Here is a 20,174-nt window from a genome sequence, read left to right as displayed (position 1 = left end):
GGTCTTTTTTGTACTAGTCCGTATCGGAAATTAGTCTGTCCCGGGCATCGGGCTAGCGTAATTTTCAGGCCCTGCGTCACGTCTTTCTCGTGTTAAACTGACAGTTGTCGAAATAAAAAAAATGTAGAAAAACATGCCATAAATGAAACCATAAATGCAGTGACCGTAGCGTTAGATTCTGAAACAGTACCAGCCAACATATACGATACAAAAAAAAACCACCAACAACGTACATGAAAGCCTTACTGTCGATTATTCTGAAACGCAGCATATTTTAATTCAACTGAGAAAAATAGAAACAAATCTATGGATGTAGCATGGGCTCACCAGAAATAGCTGATATCACATACCATGAAACGGAGAAGTTATATTAAATCCCAAATCCGGTCAAATATTCGTATGAAAATGTTTAAAAGGTGACATTTTCATGATTTACTCAGGAACAGAACATAAACTTATAACATTCAGAACATTTGTCGTTCAAGTTGGGAATTTATAATTGAACATTCCAGCGACAAAATCTCATACCTTGACCTTGTGGTCTTCAAATGCCAGAGAAGCAATCAAGAGAGATGGCTCGACTGTAAAACCCACATAAAACATCTGACGACATTTATCTGCCACCAACCTTCAAGTGCTTCATTAAAGGTGAATTACTCAGATATCTTCGTACATGCAACAACAATCTGGACTTCATAAAAAACGTCAATTTCTCAACGCAAAAACTTTAAGAACGAGATTACAAAATGAAAGACATAGCTTGTATCAAAAAAGAAGTTAAAGTAACAAAACGTCAACCATCCATCTACAAAGACAAGAGTAATGATGTAACAAAAAAACTTGTCAGCACAACGTCATCAAAAACCAGCCTAATCAAACAATGTGATAAGAAACTAGAAAAAATTAAAGAAGGGCGATTATACGCTAGCCATGGTTTTCCAGAAAACCTATAATAACGTATGAAAGGAAGAAAAACATACAAGATATTCTCCTTCAAGCAAAATTCAAACACCAGGAGAGTACAAATGAAAAGCCTGAACAACAATTCACGCAACAATCAGATCAAAACATAACGATCTTAACATCTCTCTTTGATGAACAATGGCTACCATCAAACTAAGCATGTGGGAATACAAAACCATTGAAGTGACTGAAGAAGGAACCCAACTTTGGCCCGAAACGCCGCTAGGAGGAATCACCAACATAAAACCTTTTTTTCTGGGAACAAGGTCACATTACGAGGGTCAAAGCACTATCGATTCACTGGTTTCTCACCATGTGTCCCTAACACGAAACCACATTGATCTACTCACTATACAGTATCATAAACAAGGTTGAATCAGTGTGTGAAGTTGCCTTCATTTCCTTTTATATCGATTCGATTTTTCAAACACAAACCATTGTTTAATAATCAATAATCTAATAAGAGGTTGTTACTTGTGTTGAGCTTATTGGCTAAGTTTTGGTACATTTATATTTAATTTTGAGTTTATGGAATACTAATACAAATCACACATTACCTTGAAAATATCATTTTGTCACGTAAATGCGCTATTGTACCAAGCATAGTTAACTTCATAATCGGCCATTTTGTAACTTTTTGTTGCCATTTTAGGTTTTATGACATCATCACAATAATTAATTTGCATAAATTATATGTTTTGTCTGTAATTTGGGGTGTTAATTTCAGTTCAGGCGATAAAATGCTAAAACATGCTTAATTAACAGTGCTTTAACATTTTAGACAAAGTACGGCGGACATTTTGAATTTGGTCGGCCATTTTGTCTTTATGACGTCATCATAATAATTGATTTGCGTCAATTTAATATTTTATTTATAGTTCAGAATGTTTCTGTCAGTTTATTCAAAAAAATATTGAAAACTGGTTAAATAAACCGTATTTTACCATTTTTAAGCAATGTAATGGCGGCCATTTTGAATTTATGACGTCATCAAGCCTTTCCGGTGGCCCAAATTTTTGGAGCAATAGCTAATTTTGATCTACACATATATGTGAACCTCTGTAGCAAATTTGGCACTTTTGTCATCCGTGTAACGATCTTGCTGATTTTTGTTGCTGAGCCACCTGACTACCATATATTATCATCTTTGAAAACAGACTACATGTACGTATTCTCTCAGAGGAGTTTCTTATGCAAATTCACCTTAAACAGCATTTGGATTTCTCAGGAATATGTGGTCGGTATACCAGAGAAAGTTTGCGACATATTGACCTGGTCTTACACTAGGTTCAGATATTTCACAAGTTGAAGAAAACCCATACATAAGAGTTGAAATGACTTACTTTTAATGTATAGTGCCAGTGGTGCTGTTGTCAGTAAAATAATTAACGGCTGTCCTCCAAACAGAGAAAAGAACAGACCACCAACTGCCTGGGAAAATATGACTTTCTTCACATCTAGAGGGAGAAATAAAGAAATAATAGCCCTGTCAAGATAACAAATGTCTCGATCACTATGTCTCACAGATTTCATACAGGACTCTACCCTACACATGTTTTTTATTTTTTCCGTATTTTTGGATAATACAAGGATTTATTTGCAAAGTAATCCATGCATAAGCTTAATCTAATCGTTCACATTTTTCAGCTTAGTTTTACAGATTTTTCAGATTCAGAAAAGTTCTGCTGCTACTATTCTTCTATTGTCTATGCTGAATTATTTCTACAGATATTTAGAACTTGGCGTCACAGTGGACATGTAGGCAGAGTTTGTAGGCATAAGCTTAATCTAATGGTTCACATTTTTCAGCTTAGTTTTACAGATTTTTCAGATTCAGAAAAGTTCTGCTTCTACTATTCTTCTATTGTCTATGCTGAATTATTTCTACAGATATTTAGAACTTGGCGTCACAGTGGACATGTAGGCAGAGTTTGATGAACAATATTTCAAAGTCCACTAGCAAACTATTACTGAGCTATTGACACCTGAACAAGTATCAAAGTATCAATCATACGATAGAAATCACTTTGAGAAGAAAATATCATGACAGAATGGGGAACAAAAATATTATTGGGTTAAAACAATCTACACTTGGAAAACAGGTTTTAACTAGACTAACCTATCATTCCATGAGTGTTCTTATCATTCAACACACCAAACGCAATGGCAGGCAGGATACAGGCAAAGTACAGGAATATTGTGGTGGCAAACACTTTCTGAGGCGTCCTGTGTCCAACAATGCCGTCTTTGTAATCACTGAGATAGTGTGGTAGGCGCCGCATGACGTCGTCACGGAGACCTCCAGCAAACCGGCATCCTTTATCCTACAGAAAGTGGATTATTCTCAGTGATTCACATTCAGTGTAAACTAATTGCAACTGCAATATGAAGAAATCACTAGGCCGAACATAAAAATTGTGCTGTTCCGATAACCCGACCAACCTTATTTTTTTACCTGCCGACCCTAAACTTTTTAGAGCTACGTAAACACAGAAGTAAAAAAAAAAGAAAGAAAAACCCATATCATGCGTTCGTTACTTGGCATTTGATTTTTGCTTGATCGAGGATGTCTTTTATGTTTGTTTTTTCCTTTTATATGTACGCTACATTTTTCTGGAAATGTGGTGGCCAGTGTTTGACCACCCTGAACCCCTGAAAAATGTATATTTAAAAATAAACATATTTTGCAAAAAAAAATCCCTGCCGACCTATCTACCCTATTTTTTGAAAACCATGTTATTGGAACAGCACAATTTATTTTTTTTTGGCCTTAGCTCCTTAAAAGTTGTGCCTATCATACAGTAAACACAGAGGCCATGGCTGTAGAATGTCAGTGATCAGAGTACCAGTGGTACTGCCACGTTATAACAGTACAAAGGTGAATTTACCACGGTATTTGTTGCTGATCAAAAACGGATGACTACAGAATTAGAAAATCCTTCTACAGCGTTTGAGCTTTGTTCCTTATTAATTACAAATCTTGAGGATTACATTTAGAATTCACCTTTTGCTCAAAGTTAGTTACAGCATAGAACTGCCTGTATATGTACTAGTCTTGCATTTGCCAACATGGTCCTGCAGCCGTTAGCCACACAAGACCGCTCTCTAACAAGCAAAACATTTCTAACTTTTGTTTTTTTCACTGTCTGGCACCTGGTGATGCACAGACGTTTATACAGTAAAAGTCTCCTTCAAGTAATAAATTTTGTAACCGAAAACAAACAAGAATGTCAGTGAGGAGGCGATAGTCCAACACTTGAGATTTTGCAAGAACATCCTGGAAACAATCCTACATTTTGTACAACAAACGGCAATGCTGTTTGAAAACATTCAAAATGGTCACTCATTCACACTCACCTCATCTTCTTCTTCTTCACCACACGGCTTGCTGGTGGTCAGTCTCTTCTTGTGGCGACTCTGTTCTTCAGCTAGGTCCTGAGTGTGTTTATTAAGGATTTTCTTGAACTCTTCTTCTGCGTATCAAAGACAGAAAATCATGAGTATTACAAAAAGTGAGTATGAGAAAGACAAGTCTGGTGTTGAACTGACCCACTTGTAACTTAATCAAGACAGTGACATATTGGAGTGAATGTTGATCTCCCTACTTATAACTGTTGTTTTCAACTGCACATTGGTATTTATAAACAATAGTACAAAAGCACATATAATAATAATTACAGTATAGCTTTGTCAGTATCAGTGAATTTTGTGACATCATCCCCATGTGATGTATCCGATTATCCAGTATTGGGGCCCCAGATGTTTTCTACATCTACAAATTCCCTAGTATTGCTAAAACTACAAAATAACAGCAATAACGTACCCCATTTGGCTCATAATGGACTCAAGTAAACTTGGCACTCCATAATGTACTTGGCTTTGCCTCATACATTATGTCATGCAAAGTTTGCTTTCGTCAATAATGGCCTGGGAGGGGTTACATCATCACTCAAACAATGAGACTAATGACTCTTTATAAAGGCAAAGTAAACCAATGCCATGGAGTCTTACAAAAACATCTACTTCACTACACTGCAAAACATTCACTGATTTGCTAAATTGTTAGCTAGTAACACATTCTTCTCATATGATGTCTAAACTGCAACACCTTAAAAACATCTACTAATTATTTTCAGTGATGGTGTTTGCCCTGGAGAATATATGGATGCGATTTCCTTTTGAACAATTCGAAACAGACATTGCACCTGTTCTAGCTCCAAGCAAGTTCTGCCTGAAATCAATATCGGCAAAGATGGTGGCAAATGTTCTTCCGGTTTCCAGGGCGTTTTTGGTTCCTTTCTCCTTGGTTGGTGCCAGTATCAGGATCACAAAGCGCACTTCCTGGCTTGTCCTGCCAAAGTTAGCCGGATGTTTCAGCCTGGCTATAGCAACATGTCGTCTAGTGAGAGACATACAGTTGCACCTGTTTGAAATAAATAAAGATGAGGAAAATTTGACATTATTTGGATATAGTTTTTATCATGTTGACTTATTTAAAAATCTAGTGAGTTTTTGTAAAAGCCACAGCATCAGCACCTGTGACAGTCTATCATTCTTTTCTCATATTGACAAATGATCTTTTCTAATTTGATAAACCTCAACTCGTAAGCAGCATGTCTTTCATTTTCTGCTTTCTATTATCTGTTACAAGTTTCGAATTACCTTTTCATTAAATTACAAAGGTAGTATGAGTATGTATTGTACGTCCACTGTACAGAGCGGACAGAGTGAGTGGTATTCTTTCCAGTATGAATGTTATGGTTTTTTTTAAGATGTCTATATTCAGAGCTGAGGATACACCTCAGTGGTTGATATTATTTTTTTTCTTCACAAGACGAAGGTAAACTATATTATTTTTTTTCTGACTCGCTGTGTTATCAGACAAAATGTTCCGCTGCCGTTGTATACTCACAGTACACATATCCATGACTGGTCGTAGTCAAATCCCTGTCCAGTGCTGACGCCTTGGATGGTCTTGGCCAGTGTTTGAACTGTCCAAAGAAAATACACAGTACATTATTTACATAAAATTAACTCCCGATAGCCACACAAGCTGTGAGAGTGACCTGAAATCATTTGTGCATATGTTGAATTTACCATTTTAATTTCTAACTGATATTATTTGACATACATGGCTTGATTGTTACTTCCTTGGAAATACCATCTTTAATCATTCCTATGTATATTCTATAAAATATATGCCATTTATAAATTTATATGACAAATTACGTAAATAGTATCGAATTATATTTAATCTAATAACAGCCATGCAAATATACAGTAAGCATAGTGTAAATCATAGTCAAATTTATGAGATACAGCTATTAATTATACAACTAACTTAAAAGCTAAATATTGCAACACATCACACATCCACCTGTAATTCTCCCAGCAACAAGATTTACAGGTGCACTGAATTGTAAGATGTATGGGAGAGATGTTATTTCTATGATGAATCTCCTATACAAATATTTATTGACTGCTCTGTATTAATAGTAATGTGAACTCCACATACTAATTAACCAGAAAAAGTTAAAAATTGTAGTGAAACACACATTAGGCACCATCTTGACCAGATTTATACTGCCTTAAATTGTTAACTATATGAACACTTTTGTCATGCATACATGAGTGACAAATTGTTGCTTTAAATTAGACCTTTGGTATGCGAGTCATACCTCAAAAAATTAGTCCAACTCTAATCCCTTGAAATATTGTGATCATCAACACTTCTAACCCATTTATGCCTTGTTGTACAATCTTATAAAATTGCTTACAATAGAAATTGGAGACACTGTAGATCAGGGTGTGCCTGCAGACTTTCTCACTGGTATGCTATTTGTTAGTGGGGATTAACCTTTTCAACCCCTGTTTCCCTGTGTAAAAGTCCATCCACTCCATTGAAAACAATAGGAATTTACCAAAAGTCTGTTGTTTAAAGGTTTAAAATCAGGGGGAAGCACAGTAAAATGGATAATTCTACAGCCCTATCCAATTACACACTGTCGTCAAATACCAATCCCCTCTTCAAGGCATAAAAATATAAGACAGGTAAAATCAAGATGGAATAATCTGAAACAGTTCATTTATTTTTCACACTACGTTTCCTCCAAACATCAGTATGTGAAAAGCAGTATGATTTTGGATCTTTCACAGTTGTATACTAGTACTCATATATGATACAAGAGTGTATATTTCCCCCAACGCCTCACTGAGTAATTGAAGAACAGCTGACACAGACGGTGTCAGCACTCTTTGGAGCACCCTAAAAAGATATCAATATTAACCGCCTTTTATTTCATGGTGGGCAATATTTCAAACAAACTGCACGCACTCCACATTTTTTCAAATGTTGTAAGGAGAGGTTCACTGCAGCAATATTTCTATTTTAACATAAATGCATTAACTTTTAATGCATATTGTGTATTAGTAACCTAATTGCGTATGACCTAATTTCGTAGCAGGATCCATAACCTCACTCTCATATGAAAAGCAGTCGTATGTCATATACACGCTGGTGAAAACTTCTCAGCATATGGACTGAATTCACACAACAATGAGTGAATTACGAAAAGAAGGTTCACAGAGCTGCCTTTTCATCTGAATTGAAACACCATTGAGTGAGAATTTTTTTAGTAAAGCTTAAAGTAGAAAAAACGAAGCATTGAGATCCGTGACAATTTTTCCTTTCACTGGGGAGAAATTAGACTTGTCAGTGAACTGGAAGAATAATTCTCCTTTAAGAATGATTGAAGCAAAGGAGAAGCTTACCTGAATCGTGCGTGAAGAGAGAACCCCTGGCCTCGCTGATTACTGTCTGTGGTTCATCTAGGAAAGTTAGCGTCTTATTCAGCAAAAGGTCAATGACCTCTTGAAGTACATTCTCGGAGACATCCAACAGCAGAACGGCTTGGCTGAGAAACTGTTCGATATCCAGGGTGGCTCTTACTTCAGAGTGGAAATCTTTCATGGGTACACTCTGGCATTAAAACAGGAAACGGGGAAAATATCATTCTAAAGGACAAGCTCTAAGAATAATAATAATAAATATACAGCTGCTATGTTTGTGTGTATGTTTACGTGTGTCTGCAGTGTACAATTTGATGTAAAAATGCTAATGAAAGCTAAGAAATAATCCTGCAGGTACTGTAGCCTGCACATGTACAACTCAACTGAGTCAACATCTTCCTTCAGTAAAGTACTATTCTAATTTTCTACAATCGTCAATGTTAGGATATTTGTGAATGCCATTAATTTACCAAGGCTGTTGACATTATCAATAATACAAAACAGCGTGTTTTTTTTTTCAATCAGTAGCTTGTGGCTCTTTTACGCTAATTCAACTAGTGTGCAAATAAATCACATGGATTGGTTAAAACAGCGGAGACGCAGTTGTAAATTTTGCAGTGAAGGGGTTTGAAGACATATAATATATGTCTGCGTGTTTACATTATTTGTAGCTTTCAAGATGAATAAGAGGGATGATTGCTGTAAATGCAGCGGATCCTAATGATGGCCGGAAGGCATATAATATTACACTGTAACAAGCAAACCCACTGTCTGAACAGGCTTACAGTGAATGCTATTAAAATATATATGCAATGTCTGTATGAGCTTATAATCAGTTTGTGATGTAGCTCTTAAAATTTTATGGGTGAGCTGGTCACCATTATGTTGCAAAATATAGCGTCGTCATATCACAGAAACAGGAAATATATGTTACTAAGCTGCACAAGATAGTGGCTCGGTGGAATTTTAACAACAACTCCGATACACATTTAATAACTTTTATGACAGAATGACATTATTTTAATATGGTGGCATAACATTCAATGTTTATGCTATGGAATGGGTAACGACGCGGTTCATAGTTTGGGATCTACTGTAAGATTTCTGCTGTCCCTATTAAAGTTGCTTATCTGATATCCTAGGATACCTGCTATAAAATTTGTTACTTGTGTAACGAATGTTAATAATAACTGTATTTAGGAAACTGCAAACGTTTCTGCTGTTGCCAGTCATGCCTGCCTTATTTGATGCGCAAAGTGTTTAAAACCCTGGTAGGTCAATCATGCATCCAAGTGATCTCAATAAATTACATTCAGTATCTCGAAATTAATCCTTTGAGTGGTGTATTTTTTCCCACCAAAATTTTAGTCCAACATTTTCACAATTTTAATGAACTTTTCTGTAATTTTTCTGATAATTTTGGACCAAATGAACACAACATTTCATTTGCCTCAGTTTTTTATCAAAATTTTGGCAAAAATCTCACAAAAATTGACTGAGGTATAATGAGGGTGACAAAAATTGACTTTGGCACTCAAAGGGTTAAAAAAGATTTAACTTTTGCTAAAACTTTCAGTACAAAAACTTTAAATCAATCCCTTTTGAAGTGGGGACTAAAAATCAGGGGTTACTGTTGAACATTGGTACTGACGAACAAATAAACCAATATTTGATGATCACTTGAAATTCAAAATGGCCACTGCATCCCCATGTGTGAGAAAAACACAAATTTTAGATTTTTACAAAAATTAGCTGTTAAAAACTTTATTTACTCCAAGAGCTTCAAAATAAGCTCCTATAAAGTGGCAGACTAAAGAAGTACGTTTGTTTGAATATCTGTCCCTCATTAAGACGCAATATACTACCTTTAACATTATCAGGCTCTTTGGTACCTGTTAATGATTCTTTATACAGTAACATTGTTCTATCCAATTCTTGCTCAGTGTAGAGTGTGCCTAAGGGACAGATATTTGAACTCTCAAACTTTTCCGATTCTTTTCTGATCTACCACTTGTGGGGGTTCATTTGAAAGCTCTTGGTGTAAGAAAAATTTTTACTGTCCCAGTTTTTCAGAATTCAAAAATTTCATTTTTTCTCCATAGAGTCAACAGAGGGATGGCCGCCACTTTCGATTTCAAATAACGGTAAATCTTGGGTAATTTGTATCTCAAGTGACCCCCCGATTTTTATTCGTGATTTTGAAAGAGAACGGTTGAAAGATTCTTTGAGGAAAGTAGGAGCCCCTAAAAAATTGAAGTCCTTCACTTTCGAGGCGCATACTATCTTAAAGCTGGTAAATACCCTCATCAAGTGACTAACACAACATGTCATCATTTTCTAGCTCACATGGACAGATATTCATGCAAAGATGTATTGTAAACACACTTGAATTTCACACCATGTTTTCGAGCTGCTGTTCAATTAAGTGCTCAAGTACATTTTGTGATACTGTCCTTTTTTTTCTCGATGTAGAAGCGCTAACATAACCAGCACCTATAACTGTCAGGTAACACATTTTATATTGATTTTAGCATAATGTGGATAACATATCTTCTCAGGTGTATGGTAATTAGGAACAGGGAAGGATTTTCACTTTTCATTCACAACAGTCATCAATACATTTCTATTGCGAAAATTGATAAAACACTTCTATGGTACAAAATAATGCATTTGGACTGAATACGGTGCAATGATGTATGTATACCAAGTCTATACATCAACAAAAGATGTGGAATCATTCGCATCTGTTCAACCGCAAGGCATGCAATTGCTGTAAGGAATATGACTGTATTTTGAGTGATTGTGCAGCATCAATATTTTGGTTGGTTTTTGGAAGGATATGGAAAAGCAAAGGAAATATTGAAAGCCGCAATCTACTTGCATCAAAGCCTTACCAGAATTATTCACATTTCAATGACTATGAAAGTAACAGCTGCTTGCACTTAGTGGAACATAATTATCACTGCATTGTGGAGGAATTTTTTTTAAAGTGGCCATTCTTTTTTTATCTGTTCTCTCCCGGCAAGTAATGCGACTGCATAAGTGCCATCAGTGCTATATAACACAACTTTTCAAATTTTGCAAGCTCAGAATCGGACTTATGCAGTTGTTGATAAATTTTCAAATGTTATATACATGTACATTAGATAAGGAAATTTTAACTTTTAATTGCAACCAATGTACACATAAAAAGGTCCATATTTGATTTAAAAGTATATTTATGTCAATAAAAAAAAATACAAATATTCAGAAAACATTGGTGAGTAACAACACTGTGTAAATAGGATATATGTGCAACAGACGTTTTCATGAGTTTTTATCAAAGAACATTGACAAAACGTGTTACACACGTGTTGTGTTGAAATTTGCATTAAACAGGGTCTGTGTGTAACTTAATACAGTATTTCATACAATGTTCTACCTTCAAATGTGATGGAGGCAAGATCGCAGTACTGCATACAGGCGTTAAACGCACCGGCCATAAAATGTCAAAAGTATTGTATTGAATAATCATCTCATCCATTGATGCGTCTTGGATTTTATCATCATTGTTGAACTCTGTTATCTAGAAATCTTCCGATTTTCCATTTCAATAAACCATATGATAATTATATTTATGCCATATGTGGCATTCGATGACCTGCATACAGGCACTTTTATATAACGATTCAGTCAAAATTGAATCTCAACTTTATGTTAAACTTTTAAAAGTAATTCTCTGAAACTTCAAATGCAAAATAGGCCAAAATTAAAAGCTACACATGGCAATTCTGCTTTGCGTTGATTCAAATGTAGGTTTATGGTTTTCAAAGAATTGACGCCACAAACTTTTATTGTAAATACTTTCCCCATCACAAAATTGTGCCATAACTTTTCTTTTGGTGGTAATATTCTGACCATCAAACCATGTAATATGTAATAATTTTTAGTTTAAAGCTCCAGTAATGCTACATGTAACTTTAAATGATAATTTCACCAGGTTTATTTTAAATGTGAACCCAAAGAATGTTGATATACACAGTATCCAGCTTGTCAACTCAGCCCCTTTGGTTGTAAACTGAATTGTTATTGTTGAAAACTGACTTCTGGTCCGGAGTAGAATTCAAATGTAACCAATAACCATGCATTTTACACATATAGATGCCAAGTTGACAAGCCAAATAGTGAGTGTTTCAACGTTCTTTTGGGTCAGTAGAATAAGAAGTTGCAATTGATTTATAAAATGAAAATAATGAAAATATCATCAAAAGTTAGCAGCACTGGGGCTTTAATATTTAAGAGACTTCACAACATCTTAAGTTTTCACATGATGTATGTTTCATATTGAGCTGCAATTTGAGTCTGTTTTAAATCTTTTGAAGTGTCCCCGTACTCACAAGCTGACTTAATTCTCAAAAGTTTGGATGGACATAAAGTGGAGAATTTACTAACTTGGGCCTACATGAAACTTTGATATCCACTAAGGGTTGCATGCAGACAACACAGACAGCAAGTTAGCACAAACATACAGATACTTATCTATCTTCCAGTGATTAACCTGTGAGCAAACTTCCTTATCATGAATCAGATAATTATATTTATCTAACCTTATTATAAACTTATAACAGGTACATGAACTCAGCTTAATGATTAAGGGTAATGTTTTATGTTAGTTCCCCCAAGAAATGGATAAATGATTGACAGTTAAAATGCAGCATAAATTAAAATAAGTTTCACTTGACTAAAATTTTGCCATTTGTGTGTTCCCACAATGTTTGTAATTATAATTACAGTAATTGATAGCAATGCACCGTCCAGTCCATATCAGACCTGCATATTGTCCAGGACCTGATAGGATGCCAAATTTATTTTTTACTCTTCATAAAATTAATTGTTCTTTAGTCATTTCATTTTCATTCCAGTCTCAAAAAAAGATCACGACAATCGGCTCTACTTTGGCTATTAATGATAGAGCGCCGACTTCATTTTAGGTTAACATTTTAAAATCAGCCATCAAATGTTGATCCTTCCTGGTACTTATATTGATTCCAGTCACGGGGTTAATAAGTGTAAGTTGTCTGATTACACTCCAAATGAAAACACACGTGTGCATTAATACACAGAAGGTTACCCTACAGACCCATCAGCTGATTGAACAGATAATGGAAAGGACAAGAAAAAATCTTTCAATACAAATAATGAGATTCCATGGTTTCAGCTTTTAAAAGTTCAGGATTTGATATCAGTATCAGTATCTGCAAAAAGCTTTTCAATATGCTGAACTTTATGAGTAACAGCATGCCACATTAATTGTGCCACAATTCTATCGATGCTGATCCATATAAGTTACATCCTTACAATACTCAGATTTTCAGGCAATATATCTCATGGCAGGAAAATTTTCTGTAACTTCTGAGAAAGTTATAAATTGGACTTAATCTTGATTTATGAAAGAGATAAAGACATCGTATTTCAAATGAAAGACATAAAAGTGACCTTTTGATTCATGAATAATTCAATATATCCCAAAATGGAATGAATTTATGAGAACTGATACTATGGAAATTATATCACAATTTCTTTGAAAATTTTATACGTTGACAGATCTCTTAGCAATGCATGAGGAAAAAAGACCACATATTAACTAGGATTTTTAAGGAACCCTTGATCATAAAAGCTGATGCATGAGAAACATTTCTTCATTTTTTTGGGGGGGGGGGGGGTTTCAGACCTCAATTCATTTTGCATGCACCAATTATCGCAATGAGAAATTTGCAGGTTTTATTCTGAAATCACTTTCACAGTAGGGAGTTTCACTTTGAGGGGAAAGCGAGGGGTGCTAAAATAAATAAATTATGTTCCTCACGCATCAGCTTTTATGATCGACAGGCCCCAAAAATAGTGACAACTCTAAGAACACAGATCGCCTCTCTCCACCTTCTGCCTGTTAGTTACACAGTGCATGAGTGATATGAATGAGGAACACATCAGTGAAGAAAACGTCAGAAAAGAAATAAAGGCTCAAATTTCTCATTTGCGAGAGTGATCGAGCTGTAGGGTAGGTAAATGATGATGTACTAGTGTGTTGACTGCCATCACGATGGCACTCGAATCTTACGAGGAAATAAAACAAAAGTACAAAACTGACCTCATGTTGCGCATACATTAGTGTCACTTCTTCTTCATCCTCTGAAAACAGAAAAAAGAAATTGAGAAAACAATTACTACTGAATTAAAATGCAACGCAAATAACAAATTTAATACATGAAATGTAGCTTGTGTTGATCGGAATTTCCAGTTATTCTGGGGGAATTGATGAAGTTGAAATTTTCAAAGGATTGCAATCCATTTCAAACAAGCTTCTCTAAGACTAAGACTGCTTAATATTAAGCTACAGCATATTGAGTGATCAAATGTATGAATGGATTTCTTTTGTAGATGTAACAATATTTTATTACTACCTGTTTGAATGGAATAACGGAGGCTATAGATTTTCAATACCCTGTTTGAATTTGAAATATTGACAATTTATTGAGAAACATATTTCACAGAATATGTCACGGCTAGGTCAGGGAAATTCATGCAGCAAATTGATAGTTACAGCAGGAAGTGCAAGTGAGATATGGGCATCAAAGCTTTATACAGAACATAATATTTCAGCCTCTGGGTCAGCATGTTGTGAACAGACATGATAAAAAGTTGAAAACATCAAAGAACACAGGTGTTCTGCCCCATTGTAAAAAGCATCAATAAATGATAGTTTCATAAGATATCTGGTGGGGGAAAGTGTGATAAAATAGTTAAGCCACGGTTAGATCAGACAGTCTATGCCTATCAACTTCCTGCGGCTGCAATACGTGCATGCCACTTGTTTAAGTAGAGAAAACTCTTTGCCTGGCTTTATTGACTCCGTCACTGATTGCATTCATGCCCAATGTACATTAAAATGCAAACGGCACCGATCCAATATATATACCTTGACGTTACTGCTTTTTGCAAGCTGTTCATTCTAGTTAAAAAGACATAATGTGGTATAACAAGCGTACTGCAAAAGCTTGAAGTAATCTGTGGGTTTAAATACTGATGGTACACCCACAGTCATGATTTTTTACGGGGTTTCACGGTGTCCTTCAAGTATATCTTTATATACAAATCAGTATCAGGTTACCATGGTTACCGTTTTATGATTTCTCCGCTAATGAGCTGATTTATGAATCTGGCCATACTGTCTACATGCACGCACATCATTTTGCAGAATGCAAAATACTTTAAGTTGATCGAAGGACCACATGATTTCTGATGGGGGGGGGGGGGGAGGGGGTCAGAGCGTAGTATATATTTTGGAAAGACATTTTGTCGCGCAATGGAGGAAAAATAATTGACCTGTGCATTGATACCAATTTACCTACTGTAGAAAAAACCTTGGAATGAATTAAGCTGACATCTGTTTCCCATAAGAGACAATATGATGCTTATAAACAAAATAGTGATTTTCAAATGTACTTGACCTAGTCTGTTTCTGGAATGGATCGAATCATTCCTGATACATAATCCCTTATTTGCCCAATTTCGATTAAACTTCTCACATTTTTCATATATACCATTGAAAGGAAATGAGAGGTACAATGTATATGTGTTTGGTACCGGTATGTGGCGTAGTGAGTTCAACAACATTGTGGATTAATTCCTGAAGGTTTAGGAACATGTAGTACTTCTCCTTGAAATTGAAAGATTTGCTGAAACATTCCTCACGGAAGCTTTCACCCATTATCTTTCAAAATCAAAGTTTTTTTGTACAGTACGGAAACAAATTACCTTAAATTTACTGATTAAATTTAAGTAAACTGGAGGGGTGAAAATTCATAAGTTGTGATTGTCACAAAAAGCATTATTCACTTAAAAAGCTTTGAATTGAGCTAAAACAAGGGGTAAATCACTAAATTATACATACATACACACACACACATACATATATATATATATATATATATATATATATATATATATATGTGTGTATACAGACAAAAGCAGAGCGTCATGAAAAATATTAACAATGACAAATTACTTCAAGTACAAAGTGTCTATTACACAAGTTTTAAGCATCGGGATCCTGCAATCCTCAGAAAGAGCAAGCCAAGCAGTCCCCTAAAATAATGCAGTTCTCCTTAACTTATATTTTATTAGCAATGTTGATCATTTCAATTTTGTGCAAATTTAAATTTAAAATTCACAGTGGCCATTATGTAGCAGGTTTTGTCCTCATGCACACTGTTACAACAGTCCCAGAAATCAATGAATAAATGTATAGAATATTTTCTCAAGCGAACAGCTGGGGTCCTCTATGTATAATTGAACAAATCTTCTTCAATTATGCATGGAATTCTCCTGAGTTGGACTGCTGCCACAAATCAGCAGAGAATATGTACAGTCAATGTGTCTTGTTGCCGTGTGTGATTGACAGACTTCTCTAAACTCTTGTCTGTGATAAACATATGGCATCAGCGGATCTCAAGATTTCCTTTATGGGTCTTAAAACAAAGTGACCTAGTCTGTACAAATATCATCCTAGCACATATGATTAAAAACATTGTAAATACATGAGCTGTCCTTTTAAAATAATCTGGTATATTGAACTCGCTTAATGAGTTTTTTAAAGCTCTGTTAGTGGTAACCTAATACAAAAAATTTCTTTGACTAGTGTTTTTGTTGTCTTTAAAATAAAATTTCCTGTTCTACTCCAAAAATAATGCCTTATATAATGTTATTGTTAACATCCAAATTGCCGTACACTGTAAGGTCCATTACTAACATTTGTCAACTATGACGTTTTGTACTGCTCACAATTAAAATTACGCTATTTGTATTAACTTCTATGTACATAAGGTAGAAGCATATGAAAATGTTCTTGTTTATCTGGAACAAAAATAATTAAATAATCATTAACTAATTTGTCTTTTGAATATTTTTCATTGCTTCCTGTTGTAGCTCAGACAAGCTGATTTTCAGGCTAACTGAAGACTATCGAGCCAGTGTAATGTCAATTGTGTGATGAATTCAACCACTGATCACCACACAGTAGATTTCACATCCCTTCCTCATCATTTCTCACATAAAGAATTTCTTCCTTTCAATTCGCAGATCAGAGTTGCTAGCTCTGTATAGCTAAATTGGCACAGATTGGTATAAGGTCAAGAAAATTTTCATTGAGAGAAGGAACAAATTTCATATTACATGTACTGACTGATACATAACTGATGCAACAAGATTCCCAAATCAACTTAAAAGAATCAAGAAATCTCTTAAAACGTCACACACAGGTCAATCTGGACAGATGACTTTTTGTATTAAATTTTCCTCCACAGTAGTGCTAATGATATTGCAATACCGTGAAGAGTGGAACTCATACAGTTCATATCTCTTTCACGATCACCCCCTGATGATTTATGAATAATTTTTAGCTCTATTGATTCATTTTTTTGAAATGTAAATTATTCAGTTCCCTCAGATCTGAGTCAGTGATTACAGCATATTTCAGTGTCTTGAGGAAGTATGCACCTCAAGGAAATACACTAAGACTCTTAGGATTAACCCTTTGAGCTCTGTAATTTTTTCCAGCCAAAATTTTAGTGCAACATTTTGCCAATTTTTATGAATTTTTCGGTAATTTTTTGCTTATTTTGGACCAAATGGACATCAAATTTCATTGGCTACAGTTTTTTCTCAAAATTCTGGCAAAAATCTGAGAAAAATTGACAAGGGTTTATTTTATAACGGGAACAAAAGTAGACTTTGGCGCTCAAAGGGTTAATCTGCTGGTATGCTTCTTATGAGAACTCACTTTGAAGCTTGTGTTGCACCATATTGTCTTTGTCAATGAAAATTTGAAATGCAATTTTTCACCACTGTATTGATATAGGGATAGCTGCAATTTTGAATCACAAATATATCCAGAAATTTTAGGTACATGTAATTTGAACAGAAATGTGCATGCTGTCAGCCCTAATTTGTATTCTTAATTTCAGAAGTCACTCATCTCCCAACATTTCCTCGAGGAAAGTTTGGCAAAAGCGTAAATATTTGTTTCGAGGTAAGTAAAACTACACATAAAACAGGTGAACAACTTTATCTGTGTGAACGTCCGTTGAAACCACGCAGGCATATAATATGATAAGGCTACACTCAAATTGTTGTATCAATACAGTTATGTGGAGATAAACTAGGGATTGGTGAATCTTAACAGGTAATTTTTTTGTGAATGGCAAATAATGTACATATCACAGAAAGCTTTTGTAAAGCAGCCACGGAAATGACAACTTTCATAATTGGCTGAAAAATGTTATCTGACATATCTTCAGTACTGGAAAGCTGCATTATCATTTACTTAATCAAAATTGCATAATTTACCAAACGCTAATAAATTAATGGTACAGCAGGATAACAAACCACTCAAAGGTGGACATTCAAACAAGTAAAATTACTTTGATAATAATCTGCATTTGCATTGCATTCTGGGTAATCAAATCAACGGCAGCACAAATGCATCTTGGGATCAAAGTTTTTCATCTGCGCTCCATTTCCTAATTTATATGCATATTTATTAAATGCAAGGTGTACATCATGAGCATTTTTAAGAATGAAATGCAAAGTAACAGTATCAATGGAGAATCTACACATGCCTAAATTTAAATCATGCATAATGCCTCACTTTCTAAACTGGACATTTTATAATGCAGGTTGTGTGGATCGACTGAACATTCAGAAGTCTATACAAACATATTTCCCCCGCCTCCTCTGCTCGCCGTTTTATGAGAAACTCAAAGATTTAATTCTTAACACAGCTGAGCACATTTTAATTTCAAATAGAAAATTTAAATTTTAATTCGAAGTAATTTGCTGCTTTAATCACAATCATTTGCAAAGTGGCCCCTGAAAATAATTCATTACTGTCATACAGTTTCAGGTTTTTCTTGAAGATAGTATCAGCAAATGTTTTTCACTTTCACTTAAAGATGTGTCAATTTCATGAAGAGCAAATACACGCAGTTTTATTACAGTAATATATATGTACTTTCAACTGTACATTATAGGGGATCTCCGAAATTAATTCTCTTTCTTTTTCATGATTTCACTACAAAATTAGCGCAACTTGAGCAATATTTCACTTTTATATAGTCATTGATAGCAAAATACAGAATCAGAAATATTGTGTTACTCTTGTCTGGTTTTCCATCTCAGATACAGTTTGCTAATTTAAATATTCTCAATAGACCATGTTCCGAACCGCGCGAGACATTCCGAGATATCGCAAGAATATGTGGTTCGCAGTGGATGTGTTCTCGCAAAACAGGACAAACTGCGTAAAACAGGACAAGTCGCTAATTACGTTAAACACTGCATAAAATATATGAAGTTGCAATCTTTGCTCATTTCTGCACTTTTTCTAGTTCCATACAAAATTTGACTTGTATTATTACTAAGCTGGAAATCTGTGTCTACGGGCATGTATTAAAGTTTCGCGAGATCTCGCAATCAGCGGAACATCGTCTATTCCAAACTTATTGGATTATAATGGCCATACAGTAATTATCACCTGGTTAATGAGTCAGCATCAGCCTACTGATATCTCATTATTTTCTGTGTAATGCACATCAACAACTTTGCTGATTCAGCACGGAAGCAAGTCTAATTATCTCTAGTCACTGTCTTGTAATTACGGCAGGTATAGACATTATACACTCAGAAACCTAAGAAGTCGATAGGGAATCCATGTTCAGTCGATGGAATTATCAGACACCTGGTGACTCAAATTACTATTGATGAATATAAATTTAGACATCAGTCTATATGATTTTTCCCCCTGATGTACACTGCAAACTAAGACATACCCTTGTATTCTGTAATCTGACATTTCTGAAATATTATTTTATCATGCGTTGTACATTTGTTGACTATTATCATATACCTACATTCACGTGCCTGTGTAAAGCTATGGCGGAAGCGCCCTCACATCCATGCATTTTTTTTAACGTATAACGCCCTGGCCCTGTGCCCAAATATGGACAACAACATATTTATCATTCCATAAGGTATATGATAATTAAAACCTTTACGGCCCTGATACGGCTTTTGCTTACCTCGGTCGTGCGGCATAAGGGCGCTTGCACGCTCGAGCCCTTCTGCTGCATAACCTTGGTCCGCAAAAGCTGTATCAGGGCCATAAAGATTAATCCTTGCTCAAGTTGCTGAAACATCAAACCATTATATAGACAGATTATAGGGTACTATGTATGAATGACCATGAGGTCCTATTTTGCCAAACTTGTCTTCTAATTCAAAAACCACATACCTGGGAGTAACATATATGTATATATATATATATATATATATATATATATATATATATATATATATATATATATATAATATATTATATATACATCAAC

The 20,174-nt window shown here is 35.0% G+C and overlaps 1 protein-coding gene across 2 annotated transcripts in view; it reads right to left on the bottom strand.

Annotated features, from left to right (window-relative positions):
- The window catches only part of LOC139138875 (solute carrier family 4 member 11-like), a 72,754-nt gene that overhangs the window by 16,184 nt on the left and 36,396 nt on the right, over positions 1-20,174 (bottom strand). For both annotated transcript variants that reach the window (XM_070707449.1, XM_070707450.1), the window contains exons 2-8: positions 13,880-13,920; positions 7,735-7,942; positions 5,876-5,954; positions 5,169-5,386; positions 4,321-4,436; positions 3,083-3,287; positions 2,307-2,420 (exon numbers count right to left, since the gene is read on the bottom strand). In XM_070707449.1, the coding sequence (XP_070563550.1) occupies positions 2,307-2,420; positions 3,083-3,287; positions 4,321-4,436; positions 5,169-5,386; positions 5,876-5,954; positions 7,735-7,942; positions 13,880-13,920 (981 nt within the window). The remainder of the gene's footprint in view (positions 1-2,306; positions 2,421-3,082; positions 3,288-4,320; positions 4,437-5,168; positions 5,387-5,875; positions 5,955-7,734; positions 7,943-13,879; positions 13,921-20,174) is intronic.

The sequence above is a fragment of the Ptychodera flava genome, chromosome 8 (genome assembly GCF_041260155.1).
Source record: "Ptychodera flava strain L36383 chromosome 8, AS_Pfla_20210202, whole genome shotgun sequence".
Classification (NCBI taxonomy): domain Eukaryota; kingdom Metazoa; phylum Hemichordata; class Enteropneusta; family Ptychoderidae; genus Ptychodera; species Ptychodera flava.
Note: the sequence above shows the minus strand (reverse complement) of the source record. Positions and strands in the feature narration are given on the sequence as shown.